This window comes from Cynocephalus volans, chromosome 3, assembly GCF_027409185.1.
Source record: "Cynocephalus volans isolate mCynVol1 chromosome 3, mCynVol1.pri, whole genome shotgun sequence".
NCBI lineage: Eukaryota > Metazoa > Chordata > Mammalia > Dermoptera > Cynocephalidae > Cynocephalus > Cynocephalus volans.
Genome location: NC_084462.1, coordinates 5,887,327 through 5,904,701, shown reverse-complemented (window position 1 = coordinate 5,904,701; position 17,375 = coordinate 5,887,327). Strand labels below are relative to the sequence as shown.

The window sequence follows — 17,375 nt, the reverse complement described above, 5'->3', positions numbered from 1 at the left end:
ACCATTTTTACTAACTTGATGTGCAATAATGTTTACACTAACTATAAGTTATACATTTTATTGTCTCAAACATGCTGAAACGCACATGAGCAAAAATCCTGGTGAAAAATATCACCAAAAAGTATGTCATTGAGAGGGCCAGCCCATGGCTCACTTGGGAGAGTGCAGTGCTGATAACACAAAGGCCAAGGGTTCAGATGCCTATGTAAGGATGGCCAGTTAGCTCACTTGGGAGAGTGTAGTGCTGACAACACCAAGTCAAGGGTTAAGATCCCCTTACCGGTCATCTTTGAAAGAAAAAAAAAAGTATGTCATTGAGAAAGAACTCTTGTTTCAGTTTATGTAAGTGTGTATGTATGTGATTTGTATGCATAGATGTGTGGATGTGCAAGCCCATCATTTTTATCAAAGACACATCATCATTTGAACTAAGTGCTACATTTTGTAGCACTTAAAGTATCTTAAATAATTTCTGTGGTCTTATGTTTGTTCTGCACTATCACATTAATGAGTTAATAGTAGTAAGAATAGTAACATATTACATGCATGCATGTGTGTACGTGACACAATGACTTTTTATGATGTTCCATGTTCTTATATCCTTGGACTTGCTTCATGTTTTCTCCATTACCTAAACCTCTGTCACTTACTTTTGAGACTGTATCTGTTATTTTAACTGATTGTTTTCTTGTTTTTATTGTTGCTGTTGTTGTTATTGTCATTGTTTTCCTTTTTATTTTTGGCAGCTGGGCAGTATGGGGATCCACACTTGACCTCAATGTTGTAACACCACACTCTAACCAACTAATCAAATTGGCCAGTCTTTACCTGATTGTTTCTTTATGTGCAATTCTAAATCCCAGAGACCTGGGTTCAGGTGCTTGCTCTGCCATTTTTACCTCTTTGACCAGATCTTCCTCTCATGGGCTATTATGTTGTTATATGAATTAGTAGGTGTATTTAGAATAGTGTTAGCACATGGGAAGTGTTCAAAAACTTCAGTCATTACTATTGCTGTCATCATGACAGTTTTTAGATTGTGACCTTCTTTCTTTAAAGCTGCTCTGGACGTTGTCATCTCTGAAGATACCACTCATATTCTAGCTCATCTAGATACTAAGTTTCACTTGGTGTGTTGAACATAATATCTAACACTTCTATAGAGGTAACCCTGTGTTGGCTTTCCAGTTATATATATCTTTTTTTTTTTTTTTTTTTTTTTTGGCAGCTGGCCTGTACAGGGATTTTTGTGTATTTCTTGTATTGTTCACATGAATAAGAAATTCATATTGATTTAGAGGGTATCAAAACCTCTTATGAAAAAGTATAATAAAATGTAATTAGGGAGAGATAACTTGCTAAAAAATATCTTAACATGGATCTGTCAGAAGACTCATTAAGTCAAATCAATATTTACCATTCTTGTGCTAGCCAGTTGGCTCACTTGGGAGAGCATGGTGCTGGTAACCCTAACGTTACGGATTCAGATTCCCTTACCAGCCAGCTACACCAAAAAAAAAAAAATTCTTTTCTGTTCTAATTTTGTGTGAAGATGAAAACTCTCTCCAACACCCCTTGGCAAAATGTGTTTTTTATTTTAGAGAGGCTTGACTTTCAGGGATGTGGCCATAGAATTCTCTCAGGAGGAGTGGAAATGCCTGGACCATGCTCAGAGGGCTTTGTACAGGGATGTGATGTTGGAGAACTACAGGAACCTGGCCTCCCTGGGTGAGGATCACTTCTCTCCAGAAGTAGGGATCTGCCCCTGTGTCTTTGCATTTTCCCTTGTGTGCCTCTGGGGAGCCCCTGCATTGCTTGACTGAGATTGAAGCCCTGTTAATTCGGAAATGAAAAGCTTAATGATGTGGCATCTGGACTTTATCCATTGCCTCTAATGTAGTATGTTCCGCACCCTTCATAATACATCAGTGGTACTTTTAGAACTGAAGTATGCATAAAACCTAATAGCAGACTTTAAAATATCCAGTTCCTTGTTTCTACCCCTTCTGTTTTGATTCAGTAACTTTTGGAAGAGAAATAGATTTCTACATATTACAGTGTTCCCTAAGCATTCAGAAAGAGGCAATCAGTGAATGAATTTATGATTTATATTTCTAGATCCATCTGTAATGTTCTTTCTACTAACCCAAACAAAGGTCTGAGATTCTGGAAAAGCCACAGCACATCATGTTTCTTTTCATTTTATAAGCAGGAAACTCTATTCCTGACCTGAATATTATCTCCATGTTGGAGCAAGAGAAAGACCCCTTGAATGTGGAGAGCCAAGTGAAAATAGCAAGAAAACCAAAAGGGAGGGAATGTGTCAAAGGTATGTACACAGATAAGAGCTTACATGAGTACAGAGGAAACTGCACCACTAAATAGTGATTGGGAAACTCTACAAGTGGGAGCTGTTCGTGGGAAAACAAAAGTGTATATTCTGTGTGCTCTAAAAAGAAATTTTTTTTTTCACTATCACTCTGGTTTTTGATGCATACATGTTTATATTTTCACCCTCCAGTGGTGCTGCAGTCAAACAGGAACAAATGCAAAAAGTCCTTATCATTATGGACAACACTGTCCTCTGGATTCTGTAAACTCTCTGGTTGCTAAACCCTGAAGGTTATACATAGGTCCATTTCACAAGAATCTTCTTCTCACTTGGTCTCTCCTTCTGTACTTAATTCCATCTGATGCTTGGTTTGCTTTTCAGATAGATCAGAGCTGAGGCCTCCATAATCCTGACACCTGGACCTGTCTATATTCCATCCCATTTCGTGTGCTTAGAAGACTTAGTCAGGAAATGAAAAGCAATTGCTGTTCCTCCTTGGAGTCTGGGGCCCTAGAAACTGCATGGTGCTCTCTCAAGTCATCTTTACCTTCTGAGGTCGCTCAAGCATTTCTTCTGTTCTATTTTTGTCACCCTTCATGGATATGTGTAACAGGGCATTGGGTTTGATCTTCTGAGATTGTTATTCACCAGAACTGTAAAAACAGTTGGCAGAAAGGTCATCTCTTTAATTCCCCTGTTGTATATCAGGAACATATATCTCAGTTTTTCAGGCTTTTAGTGTATGGTTTATGAGAAGAGCACAGACTCCTGTATCAAGATCCTACAATATCTGACCCTCATATGTTGTATTTTTTTTTCACTCTGCCACTGCTTTTACTCCTCTGTGAAAGTAGAAAAACCTTGGCTCTTCCTGATTTCTTATTGTCATAAAATTGGGAGATTTTACATCTGAAACTTGCTTTTGATATATTCAATCATAGGGTCTGACATGTCATCCTTTTTTTCTCCTGGGATAACCCACCTTTAGGTTATAGGTAACTTCTTGTGGATTCTCCTGTGTTGTGGGTTTACATGATAACAGCACATTTTTAGGCCGGCCCGTGGCTCACTCGGTAGAGTGCGGTGCTGATAACACCAAGGCCACGGGTTCAGATCCTATATAGGGATGGCCGGTTTGCTCACTGGCTAAGCGTGGTGCTGACAACACCAAGCCAAGGGTTGAGATCCCCTTACCGGTCATCTTTTTAAAAAAAAATAAAATAAAATAACAGCACATTTTTGAAGGAGAACCGTTTGACTAATATGTTTAAACAGCTTCCTGCTATATAGGGAGATGTCCCTTGAAGCCGCTAAGAGGCGTCAGCATGTCACATGATACTGAGATAGAAAATATCAGGAGAGCCTGATAAGCGTTTCCAATTGTAGTTCTGGTTTTCAAGCAGCACCATGAAAGTGTCTGTGGCAATGTTGACCCCATATTCTAATGATTATCTTCTTTGAGTCAGCAATGGTGTAGGAATTTCTCCTGGGGAGAACATTGTTCAAGTTTACAGCCTCATGTGTATGAGTTTCTGACTAAACTGTTGTTCATGCCACATTTTCTATCCTGAGTGTGCCATTGTTGTTTCCCATCAACAAACCTTCGTTCAAACCTGTGATCAATTTTTTGTAGGTTCAGACCTACAAGGAATATAGTTTTGACACATCTTTTGGAGGAAGGGGTTGAATGATGCCTCTGTTTTTAAAGTCTACTGTCATTTGTGTAAGCCACTACTACTTTCATCTTGTGCATTTCCCATGTGTTATAAATGAAATTGTTTTTTATTTATTTACTCATCAGTTCCATATTTTTTATGATACTGTTAGTATTCTTTGATTTATAACTGCAATGTGAAGATTATTGTGTCAAGGAATAGCTGTTGATATATATTATATATATATATATATATATATATATATATATATATATATATTTGTTTTTCTTCTTTTGTATGTAGGGTATGGCTGAGGAGGATTTTCTCTAAAACCTACACAAACTTCAGAACTTTTGTTTTCCATACTAGCAAAATATTCTTATTTTTTTATAATGATAAAACAAGGAAAGTAAAGATTTCTTTTTCTATATACTGGAGTTTAAGGGAATTAGAAGATTAAAGGTATTAGTAGGATTTTTATGTACTTTTGAAGACAGTAAAAAGTTAATAATACCAACTGTTCACCATAAAACTTATAGCTCCCCCACAATACATATATAAAATAATAGTTTTTAAGTCTATAAAGTAAAAAATATACATTTGGAAGCTCTAATACTTATCAAACCATCTTTAATATAAAACTTAAACATTTATTTACAAAAAGTAAATGTGTATAACAAAAGTCTGAGCACTCTTTTCTTCTGAGTTGTGGCTCCTGGGAGTTGGGAATGTGAACGAAAGCAGAGTCATCTCCTCTGACTCCTCAAAACCAGATTCATAAATAAAGCCATGGGCAGCTCCCTGGGGGGTCCCCAAGAATCACATTTTATTGCTGTGACACTGCAGCAAGTGAGAAGCCCACTGTCTGTGTACCCAGCCCTAGGACTAAGGCAGAGTACAGGGCCCAGTGAGTGCCCCAGAGGGACAGAGGCAGGAGGTGGGCAGCAGTTGCAGGGAGACCAGGAAAGGAACAAAGATACATAACCAGACTTCAGCCCTGTTTTTGTTAGGAAATCCACTGAAGTCACCCTTTTCCCCTTCAGATTGAGGAATTCTTTGAAAGAGTAGAGTCTTTACTGGCTTTATGATTCATGCCTTTCTTTGAGAGCTAAATTGAGAATATGGAAAAGGCAGGGAGAGTGTTTAAGGGGAAAATGGCCCAAACACCACCCGTGGTGGCAAATAGCTATTAGAGAAGAGGGTGTGAGGGCCCAAGTACCCCCCGCCCCCAATGAAAAAGGCACTGCTGTGCAAAATAATTACCAATGTGTATACAACCCTTCCATTCCCTCAGAGCAACTCAGGCTGGTCGTGAATATTTTCTTCGGCTCAGTTCTTTACATATGATACTCCTTGAATGATCCATGTGAAGACTCCAGGGAAATAAAAATTGGGTTGCAGTTTCTCCATAGCCTGTTCTGCATATAACCACCCTTTTTGGCATACTCTTTCTCTCCACCCTTCTGTGAGAAAGGGTCTCACCCTGTGCTTACCGTTTTGCTTTCATCATGGTGAAGTGATCTCTCCTCCATCTTGTTTCCACAGACAGCCCATGTGTCATGTTCTATTTTGTGGACTCAGATTAGTCAAGTCCACTCATTCATAGACCTTAAAAGAGAAATCCACTTGAATCTTTAGAAAGGATTTGTTAGTGTTATAAAGCAGTCTCTTTAGAAAGTGCAGGTCATCTGACATGGGAGTGGCAGAAGTGGGCAGACAGTGGAATTCCTTACTCTGGGTCACCCTGCAGCCTCCTTCTCCCAATCCTTTACAATATGACATTGCCAGTGTTCCCTGTGGAATTTTATTGTTATGTGGCTGGCCAGTATGGGGATCCAAACCCTTGACCTTGGTGTTAACAACCCCGTGCTCTAACCAATTGAGCTAACCGGCTAGCCGCCAATGGAATTTGAAAGACTCTTTCCCCCCTCCAATGTAGTAAGTAAGTTTTCCATTTCAGCTGGAGAGAGGAAGAAAGATAGGCAGAGAGAAAGGTCATGGGGAATGAAGATAGGGTAAAAGAAAGACATCTGTGCACAACTAAACAATGACCATGCTCCTACCATGTTAAAGACGTTTTCAGAGAAACTGCAGAAGGTGGGGAGTCATAATACACAGGAATCCCAAAGCTCCACCACCTGTGTGGCATTTGGCCTGGGGTCCTGCTGCCAGAGCATGGAAGGAGGGGATTCCTGGAGGCCGGGATCCTCCTGAGTGAGTGCCAACCAAGAAGAACAGCACTCTGAAAGGAGGAGGAGCTGCTAGGAATACCCTGTCTGTGTCACCAGAACAGCTGTCTCACAACATCCTGTTCCTTTTGGCATATGCAATCATAGCCTGCACTTACGGAAATGGTTTTCCAGAGACCTTCCTGCCCTGAAAGCTGACAAACAGTAGAAATAAAAAAGGCAAACTATGTTTCCAGTGCCGCATAATCAATTTAAACTACTGCCTATCCTAATCTGTTTAAAAACCTTAAATTTAAATATATATTCTGTGCTACAAATTGCAGATAATTCTGCTGTATAAAGTTTCAACAAAAACTTGTCTCCAACATTGGGACAAGTGGAGAAATCTTGGATAAAGTCGACATAATGGCACAGATTTTTATAAACCTGACATCATGGGGTTTTGCTGCTATTACTGTTGGATTTTTGGTCATTTGGATAGAAAGCCACCTTTAGAATCCTATTCTGCTATCCCAACACCAGGTAATGGTGCCAGCAGATAGGCTGAGACCAGCCGAATGCATCCACATTGCTGGCCTGGGAGCCACATGCCCTGCAGATTGTAACCAGGGCCAGGCCTCAGCTGGGGCTCAGGTTCTACCTGCCCAGCTCTCTGGGCCATGGGCTTTTGGTCCCACGTAGTTGCTCTTTCTTGAATCAGAGAACAAAAATATAGGATTATGAACACTAAAAACACCACAAATCCCTCTATTACTGAGACTCTGAACGGTTCTCCAGATCATTTATCCACTCTTCTGAAGTCCTATTCTTCAGCAGGGAGTCAATCAGGTTGGAGTGTCCAGCCACACTGGACAGACTGCTGCCACCCACTGCGCACTGTAGGCAAAGGGCAACTCCTGGCCCACGGTGTAGCCCCACCAAGCTGCCCACCTGTGAGGGAGGGTTCTGGCTGAAGACCCCCAGCTCAGTCTCTCCTGGGCTCAGGCCAGACAAGCTCTCCAGCAGGACTGCCTGGGGAGGGGCTGGGCAGGGGCAGTGGTCCTGTGCTCCACACTCGCCAGGTGCAACATTGAAATTGCGTGGGAGTCCTCCGGGCTGGACATTTTCAGGTGCGCCTGCTGCATGTGCAAACTGGAGGCTGCATTGAATGGACTTATGTTGCTGTTCCTAGGGTCCCGCCAGTCAGGTTTGGCATTCCCTGATGTTTCCCTGAAGGAGCCTGGCCTCCTATGGCTGCTGACCTCCTTGGGACCTGTGGCTTAGTTAAACCAGAGTTCAGGGTCCCCTTATTGTGCTGCTGGTTGAGGCCAGAGCTCCCCAGAGAGCTCTGCCCATTGGCAGCTGAAACCGTGGCATTTCGGCTCAAGCTAGTCTGCCATGGAATGTGAGCATGTCCACTGGTGGCCTGTGTGAGAGACGGGGGCTGGGCAACCATCTCGGTTATGCCAGAGGTCATGCCATAGAGGCTGCTCTGAGGCATGCTTTGGGAGCCAGAGAACTGGTCCTGGCCCCACTGGCATCAGATTCCAAGCTTGAGGGAATGCTCAAGGACAGCTGGAGTTGGATGGGCCCAAGTTAATGCCAAGCACAGCAGCAGAGGACCCTGTGAACTGTCCAGCCTGTTGTGAGAAGGTGCTTTGTGTTGGGTCTTGGTACTGGGGTGGCAGGTGGGTAAGATGGTGCTGAAACTGCTTCTTCTCCTATTCCGCCAGAATGTGCTGTTGCCTTTTGTAGTGGATTGAATTATGTCTCCCCAAAACTCATTGAAGCTTGAATTGTGTCCCCAGAGATTTATGTATTAGAAACGTAGCCCCCACTGTGACTGTTAAGAGGGTGGGAAATCCTATTATGGTCATTGAAAGGCAGAGCCTTGAAGAGGTGACTGGATTGTAGGACTGTGCAGTAGTGAATGGATTAAAAATGGTGGTCAGGGGCATGGTTCTGAGGGCTTTAAAAGAAGAGGAGAGTCTGTTTCCCTCTCTTTGCTCTCTCTGCTCTCTCTGCTTCCACCATCTTAGAATGTGAGACCCCTGGGTCATTGTCTCCACCACCAGATGGACTTTGGACTTCCCAGCCTCAGAAACTGTAAGCAATAATTTCATTTTCTTTATAAATCACCCAGTTTCAGATATTTTGTTATAAACAACAAAAATGGACTAATACACCTTTGCAGGAACTACTGTTACTATAAATGCTTTTGATGCTGCTCCCTTTTGTTTCTGTTGGTCCAAAAGCAGCTAATGCTGCTTCATTACAGCTGCCTGCTGCTGGCTATGGAGATAGGGGGAGCTGTTGTAAGTACTGGTCATAGACATGGCAGGTGGCTGGATCCCAGCACTGGTGGCCTGGCCTGACACTGGGATGCTGGAAATGTTTTGTTCCTGGCTAGGTGGAACCAGTGATTGGAAGGGCATATTTCTTGGCTTTAGTTTCATCAGAAACAAGGTGTTCTGTTTGTTATTTAGATGTGACAGCTGTGGGGAAAGATCAGCCATCAGGGCTGGCTTGCTCTGGCCAGACTCAGGGCTCCTTTTACCCACAGTCTCCTTTGTAATGAGAAAGCGGTTTTGTATTGCCATGGTCCAGCCCTGACCCTCGGTTATTCATGGTGTTCTGGTTCAAATTACTTGGTGGCTGGTGACTCAGTAGGTTCATGTGGCTAGGATGGAGGTAGTGCCCTCTGGGCCAGGGGGAACTCTTGTTCATACTAGGCATCGTGAGCAGTTTGGGGCTAGTGAAGTCTTGCTTGTAGCCTGGAGAGATGACAGGCTTCTCCATGGGATAAGGCATATCTAAGGGACTGTGGGAGGGTCCCATCTGTTGCCATGTGGACAGCTGGCCTGGGGCTGGTGCCCAGGTGGCCTGCTGTGGGTTCTAGAGCATGTGCTTACATGCAATCTGTTGGAGCTGGTGGGCAGAGGACAGCTCTGGGGCCCCTCCCCGGCCCTGGCCAGGCAACAATACCACATTCATGAGGGCTGTTTGTGCATTCTGAGCCTGGGCTGGCTGATGCTGGCATCAGGTTTGGGCTAGTATTGTCCACCCTGGGCTGACCAGAGGTGTAGAACAGGGTCTGAGAACCCCCTAGGCTGGGGGAATCTGTGCTTACAGGGATGGACAAAGGCCCCAGAAAGGTCTGTCCTGCAGACCCACACTTGTGAAGAGCCTAACTCTTCTTGCTCAAAGACTTCTGGAGAGAATTCTGTCTTAATATTAATGTCCTGTGCCAGAGGGTTTTGTATGGCAGATCCAGAAAACTCTGGGTCCTTCTTTTCTTCAACATCCTCATTAAACCGGTCCTTCGTGTCTTCATTGGGCACTGACTTGTTCAGCTCCTCGGTGCGCTCCTTCTACTCCTGCTTGTTAAGGTTGAGGTCAGGCATGAGGTTGCTTTCTATATGGAGCCTCCAGCCCCAGCGATCACGCAGGGTAGGTCAACTTCCACAGGTTCCTGCTTCAGTTCTTACTCAAACGCAGAGGAAATGGCTCAGTGGGGGTACTGCCTCCATTCAAGGGAAGATTTCATCTGTCTGTACGCCTTCTGTTGATTGAATCTAGCCCCCGCGGCATTTCCTTCGGGAAGCTTGTCAGGCTGACTCCGGCTGGAGGCAGTCCATTGGAAGAGAGGGCTACTCCCAGGGGAGCCTTCCAAGTAAGTCTCATGCGCAGGAAAGAGGTCTCCATAGCTATTCTGCTGATCGTCATTCTGAGGGGAGGCGGTGCTGTCAGGATTCCTCTTTACTGTATCTGGAAGACATGCGACCTGGCGGCTGTGCTGCAGTCTGTCGGTGGCATCGAGGTGCAGCCAGGGCAGACGCCGGGGCCGGGCCGGGCCGTGGCAGCGGCTGGTGACGCAGGCTCAGCTTGCTGCGCGGCGGAGGCCCTCCATGACCACCCCAGGTCGGGACAGCCCGAAGTCTACCGTGGTGCACCGACCGAGCCCCTCCGAGCCGACTGCCCCTGCAGCTCCTGCTTCCCGCTGCGCCCCGTCCTGCCGCCTCAAGGCCAAGCCGTGCTACGCCATGTCCCGCCAGCCGTGCAACCGGCTCGGCGCGGCAGCGGATCTTCCTCTCACACGCCAGCCCGACCCTGGGCGGGCCCTTGCTGCCCCTCGCGGTTCCGCCCCGCCCACCGTTCTCCGCCTTCGGGACTTTTTGAATAGATGGCCTGCGTTCTTCCTTTACTCCCTTTCCACTTTGACTTACTACTACTAGTAAAGTGCACTTGTCGGTTAAGTTTATGACATTTTTTAATTGAGAACTTTTGATATTTTGAGAACATACTTTTTATTATTATGTTATTGTATTAATATCAGAAACACTATTAAATTGACTTGCCATAATTTTTTATTTAACACGCTGCTTTTTCTAGAATGTGTTTTCAGGCTTGTAAACATAACTTGCTGGTTTTTTAATTTTACGGAGTTTTAATTTTTTTGCAATAAATGCTGTATTCTAACAATTATCCTCCCTGTAGATTCACAGTTTCCAGTTTGATATACTAAATTAATATTTAAATATCTCAGTACACTGAGATATTTACTGGACACTTAGCTCGCTTCTTGCACTTTATGGGCTTCTCCACTGTTGTTTATATCACCTGTGTTTTTTGCACAATTTTTAAAGTTCTAGATATTGCATTCTTCGGTGAACACACGAATGCTGTTTTGTTGCCTTTCTGTCTGAATTTCCTGTAACGTTCTCCTGGTCTCTGTGAACCCACCTCCTGGTGCTGGCCTGTTGTTCTCTGGCTCTGTTTGCTGCTTATGTTGCTGACGACCTCCTCTGTGGGTCTCCAGGCCACTGCCAGGAAATGTGTCTGCACTTTGCTGCCACCAACAGCACCCTTCAGTACAAGCCATTCCCTACTGTGGATCGTTGTTACTTATTTTTTCCCTAAGATTACTTATGTTCTCCTAGTGATAATTACAAAGTCGGATTTGCTAATTTTGGATAATTGCAGATTTATTTTCATTTATTCATACTAACAACTACATATCTAGCAATATTAATACCTTTGCACTCATTTCATTTTTAAATTTTTGTTGTATAACAATGTTTTACATTGTATGAGCTTAGCAGAGTTAAAATATACTATATTTTTCTTGTTGTTTGAATAGAGATTCAATTGATTACCGTAAATTTTCAAGCTACACGTTATCCTGCCTATTTCCATCTTTCCCCAGCCCCTGACAACTACTATTCTACTTTCTGTTTGTGTGAAATTGACTATTATTATATATAATACCTTATATTAGTGGAATCACACGCTATTTGCCTTTTTATGATGAACTTGTTTTATTTAGCATAGTGTCTCAAGGTCAATCCATGTTGTCGTATATATCAGGATTTCCTTTTTTATTAAGGCTGAATAATGTTCCATTTTATGTGTATACTACATTTTGTTAATCTCTTCATCTGTTGATAGACACCTGGGTTAGTTCCACCTCTTGGCTGTTGTGAATAATAACTGCTATAAGCATGGGTTTACAAATATCTTTTCAAGATCCTATTTTCAGTTCTTTTGGGTATATTTCTTGAGGTTGAATTGTTGGTTTATATGGTCATTTGATTTTGAATTACTTAAGGAAATGTCATGCTCTTTTCCACAGGGGCTGTGCCATTTTACATTCCCACCAAAGGGAGCAAGCCTTCTCATCTCTCCACATCTTCACCAACACTTATGTCCTTTTCTCTCTCTCTCTTTTTTTTTTTTTTTGAGGCTGTCAGGTGCAGGAATCTGAACCTTTGTCAACACTTCTTATTTTCTGTTCTTTTTCACAGTAAACGTTTGAGTTGGTATCTCCTTGTGGTTTTTATTTGTATTTCCCTAAAGATTAGTGATGTTTTGCATCCTTTCATATGCTTGGTTTTTGTTTGTTTGTTTGTTTGTTTGTTTTGTCTTTTTCGTGACCGGTACTCAGCCAGTGAGTGCACCGGCCATTCCTATGTAGGATCCAAACCCGCGGCAGGAGCGTCCCCGCGCTCCCAGCTCCGCATTCTCCCGAGTGCACCACGGGCTCGGCCCTCATATGCTTGTTGATCATCATGTCTGGAGAAAAGGCTGTTAGGTCCTTTGTTCATTTTTTAATCATGTTTTTGTTCTTTATTGTTGTTAACTTCTTTCTATATTCAAGATATTAACCCCTTATCAGGTATATGACTTCCCAATATTTTTTTCATTCTGTAGTTTTCCTTTCACTCTGTTGATTGTTTCCTTTGATGCACAATAATTTTTAATTTTGTCATAGTCCATTCTGTTTATTTTTACTTTTGTTATCTGTGCTTTTTTGGTGTCATATTCAGGAAGTCATTGTCAAATCCAGTGTTGTGAAACTTTGCACCTATGCTTACTTTTAGGAATTTTATAGCTCTGTTGTTCCATTTAAGTCATTGATCCATTTCAATTAATTCTTGTGTATGGTATGAGTAAGGGTCCAGTTTCATTCTTTTGCATGTGAATAAGCAATTTTTTCAGCACCGTTTGTTTCTGAGATTGTTCTTTCCCTGTTAGATGGTCTTGGTATCCTTATTGAACATTATTTGGTGATATATGTGAGGGTTTGATTCTGACCTCTCTATTGTATTCCATTGGCCGATATATCTGTCCTTATGCCACTATAGCAGTGTTTTGATTACAGTACCTTTGTAATATATGTCAAAATCATGCAGTGTAAGACCTCCAACTATGGTTTTTTTTTCAAGTTTCTTTTGGTACTCAGGGTGCGGAGCGATCCCGTATGAATTTTAGAATGGATTTATCTATTTCTGTAAAAATAGCCATTAGTATTTGGTTGGGATTTCACTGAATCTGTAGATCATTTTGAGCATTATTGACCTCTTCACAATATTAAGTATTCTGACCCATGAACACAGGGTTAGATGTCTTTGCCTCTATTTATGTCTTCTCTAATTTATTTCAGCAATGTTTTGTAGTTTCCAATATACAAATCTTTCTCCTTTTTAAGCTTATTTTATAGGTATTTAATTCTTTTTGATGGTATTATAGATGGAATTATTTTCTTAATTTCGTTCTCAAGTTATTTTTTGTTAGTGTATATGAATGCAACTAATTTTTTCATATAGTTTTAGTATTCTGCAACTTGACCAAGTTTCATTAGATCTAGTAAGATTTCTTGTGGAATCTTTAGTGTTCTTAAATAAAAGATTATGTCTCATTTGTGTAGTGGTAAGAAAAAAAAGGTTATGTCATCAGTGAACAGATATCATTTCTGGTGCAGGCCTTTTATTTCTTTTTCTTGTGTAATTACTCTGGCTAGGATTTGTACTATGTTGAATATAAATAACAAAAGCAAGCTACCTGATCTTTCTCCTGATCTTAAAGCTTTCAGGCTTTTGGCATTGGGTATGATATTAGCTGTGGGCTTTTCTTAACTGTCCTTTATTATGTTGAGATAGATTTCTTGTATTCCTAGTATGTTGAATGTTTTTATCATGAAAGAGTATTGACTTTTTAAAATATTTTTACTTCATCAAGTGACGTGATCATGTGATGTTTTCCTTCATTCTGTAAATGTGGATTATTACATGGATTAGTATTCATATGTTGTATTCTTGCATTCCAGGAGTAAATCCCACATGGACGTGGTGTATGATCTTTTAATGTCTAATTGAATTCAATTTGCTAGTATGATTTTTAGAGAATTTTTTCTAGTCATTCATCAGGGATATTATTCTATAGTTTTCTTGTGGTATCTTTCCTGGCTTTGCTGTCAAGTTAACATTAGCCTCATAGAATCAGTTTGGGAGTCTTCCCTCCTCTTCAGTTCTTGGAAGAGTTTTAGGAGTATTGGTTTTAATTCTTCTTTAAATGTATGGTAAATCTCCATGGAAACTTTCTGGTCCAGGACTTTTCTTTGGGGAAGCTTTTGATTACTGATTCAATCTTCTTACAAGTTATAGTTCTGTTTACTTTCTTAATTCCTTTATGATTAAGTCTTGGTAAGTTGTGTGTTGCTGGAAATATATTCATTTCTTCTTTATTTATTTGTATAGAATGTGTTGTAATGTTTCCTCTCCCATGTTTGATTTTGGTTTCTTGAGTCTTCTCTCTCTTTTTTCTTAGTTAATCTAGGTAAGGGTTTTTCAATTTTCTTGATGTTTTCAAAATATGAACTATTAGCTTTATGACTTTTTCTAGCACTTTTCTATTCTCTATTTTATTTGTCTCTCCTCTAATATTTATTATTTCTTCCTTTCTTCTATCTTTGTGTCCTTCTTTTTTTACTTTATAATGTTATAAAGGTATAATGTTAGGTTGCTGATTTGAAATTTTTATTCTATTTTAACATAAGCCTTTATAGTTATAGATTTCCTTATTAAGCACTGTTTTCATCCTGTCCCATGAATTTTGACATGTTGTATTTTCCTTTTTCTTTATCTCAAGATATTTTCTAAGTTCCCTTGTGATTTCTTCTATGACCCATTGGATGTTCAAGAATGTATTGTTTTATTTGCACTTATCTGTGGATGTTTGTTTTCTGTCTTCTGCTACTGATATCCAGATTTATTCCTTTATGTAGGTAAAAGATATTTTGTATGATTTCAATATTTTTAGATTTTTTTAAATGTGTTTTGTGTCCTAACATGAGTTCTGTTGTGGAGAAGGTTCCATGTTCGCTTCAGAAAAATTTGTATATGCTGTTTATGTGATATGTTGTGCATAAATCTGGTAGGTCCATTTGGTCTGTAGTGGTGTTTATGTCATCTCTTTCCTTGTTGATCTGTTTTTTCTATCTGTTATTGAAAATGGGGTACTGAAATCCACTATTATTGTGGAACTATCTATTTCTCCCTTGAATTCTGTCAGTGTTTGCATTATATATTTAGGAGCTCTGATGATTGCTCCATATGTAATTGTATCTTCTTGGTAAATTGACCCATTTATGATTTTATAATGTCCTTCTTTGTCTCTCTTTTTTTTTTTTCCTTCAAGGAATTTTTTTTATTATTTATTAGAATCATATTATTGTTACAAATAGTGATTTTTCTTTATGCCCTTTACCCAACCTATCCCTCCCCAAACCACCCCCGCCTTTCCCCCATCTCCAGTTTTCTTTGTCTCTTCTAACAGTTTTTGACTTAAAGTCTCTTTTGTCTGATATTAGTGTAATCACTTCTGCTCTCTTTTGGTTACTGTTTACGTAGAATATCTTTTCTCTTCCTTTCCATTTCAGCCTATGTGTGTCCTTAGAACTAAAGTGAGTCTCTTGTAGACAACACGTAGTTAGATCCTGTGTGCTTCTCCATTCATCCAATCTGTGTCTTCTGACTGCAGGGCTGAATCATGTACGTTTAAAGCAATTACAGATAGGGAAGGCCTTGCTACTGCCATTTTGTTATATATTGTTGTATTTCTTATAGTTTTCTTGTTCTTCATTTCTTTCTCAGTGTTCTCTTGTTTTCATAATTTTTTTGTAGGGATATGATTTGATGCCCATCAACATTTTGTGTGTGTATACACTATGAATGTGTTGTCTGTGGTTACCATTGCAGGTGCAAAAAACAGCTTAAAGTTGTGACATTCTGTACTAAACTGATTAAAACAGAACTTAAATCACATACAAAAACTATTCCTTTACTGTTTTCCCCTTCATGTTACTGGGGCCAGAAATTACTGCTATATATGTTGTCTTCCCATTAACACATATTTACAGTGCTTTTTTAAATTTTTTTTTTTCTTTTTAAATGCCTAGGATATACTTAAAAGCCAAATTATGAAAAGTGCAGTAATCTAGATTTCTATATTTTTCCAGTTATTTACTTTTACTGAAGAATTTTATATTTTCATATGGATTGAAGTTACCTCCAAGCCTTTTTGTTTCAACATCAAGCACTTCCTTTAGGATTTCTTGTAGGCAGGCATAGAGTGCTGATGAATTCTTTCAGTTCTTTTTTATCTAGGAATGTCTTAAGTTCTCTCTTTTTTTAATTTAATTTTTTCCAGGTTTTTCTTTTTTTATTTCATATTTATGTTGTACATCATCATGTTTTGAAATCTTGATACATTGTAGAATGGCTAAATTGAGCTAATTAACATATGCATTATCTCACGTATTTATGATTTTTCTTATGGTGGGAACACTAAAATCTATTCTCTTAGCAATTTTCAAGTATACAATACATTGTTATTAACTATAGTTACCATGTAGTATAATTGTTCTCTCTAGGTTTCTCCTTTTCTTTGAAGGAATATTTTTGGTTAACAATTTTTTTTCTTTCAGCACTTTGAACATGTCATTATATATTCACTTGTACTGCTAGATTGTTTCTCCTGAGAAATGTGGATAATCTTATACAGATGTTTTTGTATATGACAGGTCTTTTTTCTCTTGCTGCTCTCAGGATTCTTTCTTTGTTTTTGAGTTTTGATCATTTGTTTATAGTGTGTGTCTGCCCAGGTCTTGTTGGGTTCATTCTAGTCAGAGTTAATTGAACTTCTTGACTTTGTATATTCATTTCCTTCTCAAAATATGGAAAGTTTTGGCTGTTTCTTCACATGACCACTCTGAACCTCTCTGTTCTTGTGGGACTGCCATAATGTGTATATGGTTATGCGTGATGGTACCTCAAAAGTCTATTAGGTTCTCTTTGCTTGTCTTCATTATTTTCTCATTTCACTCCTTGGACTTAATAATTTTCAATAATTCAAGTTTGCCTATTCTTTCTTTAGCCTTATTTACTTTGCTTTTAAATTATGCTAGTAAAATTTTCAATTTATTGTGTTTCAGTTCTTGACTTTTGATCTGGTTCTTTTTTATAGTTTGTCTCTTTGTTGATATTCACATTTTGTTCATATGCCCTTTTCCCAATTTTACTTAGTTTTCTGTGTCTATTCCCTTTTCATTTATTGAACATGTTTAAGGCAGTTGTTTAAAAAAATTTTTATTAAGTAATTCGGAGGGCTGTGTTTCTTTAGGGTTAGTTATATTATTCCTTTTATTTGGTGATGCTTCCCTATCTTTTTGTAGGACTTGTAATCTTTTGTTGTGATCTGGGCATTTGAAAACATAGCCACTTCTCCCAGTTTTATGAACTAGAAAGACCTGCACTAATCAGCCCATTGTAAGGGTCAGGAACTGCTCAGTCCTTTTCTGGAATTATGTTATTTCCTGGTCTTGTGTATGTGCTTTTACTCCAGCATATGTGGCTGCTTATAAATTTTTACTTCCCCCAAGAG

At 39.9% G+C, this 17,375-nt stretch overlaps 2 protein-coding genes across 2 annotated transcripts in view; one reads left to right on the top strand and one right to left on the bottom strand.

Annotated features, from left to right (window-relative positions):
- LOC134372946 (zinc finger protein 208-like) overlaps positions 1-17,375 on the bottom strand; it is a 563,224-nt gene that overhangs the window by 109,992 nt on the left and 435,857 nt on the right.
- Positions 1-17,375, top strand: part of LOC134371657 (uncharacterized) — an 89,465-nt gene that overhangs the window by 13,512 nt on the left and 58,578 nt on the right. Inside the window, 2 exon segments of the mRNA XM_063088513.1 lie at positions 1,602-1,728; positions 2,210-2,329. Of these exon segments, the coding sequence (XP_062944583.1) occupies positions 1,602-1,728; positions 2,210-2,329 (247 nt within the window).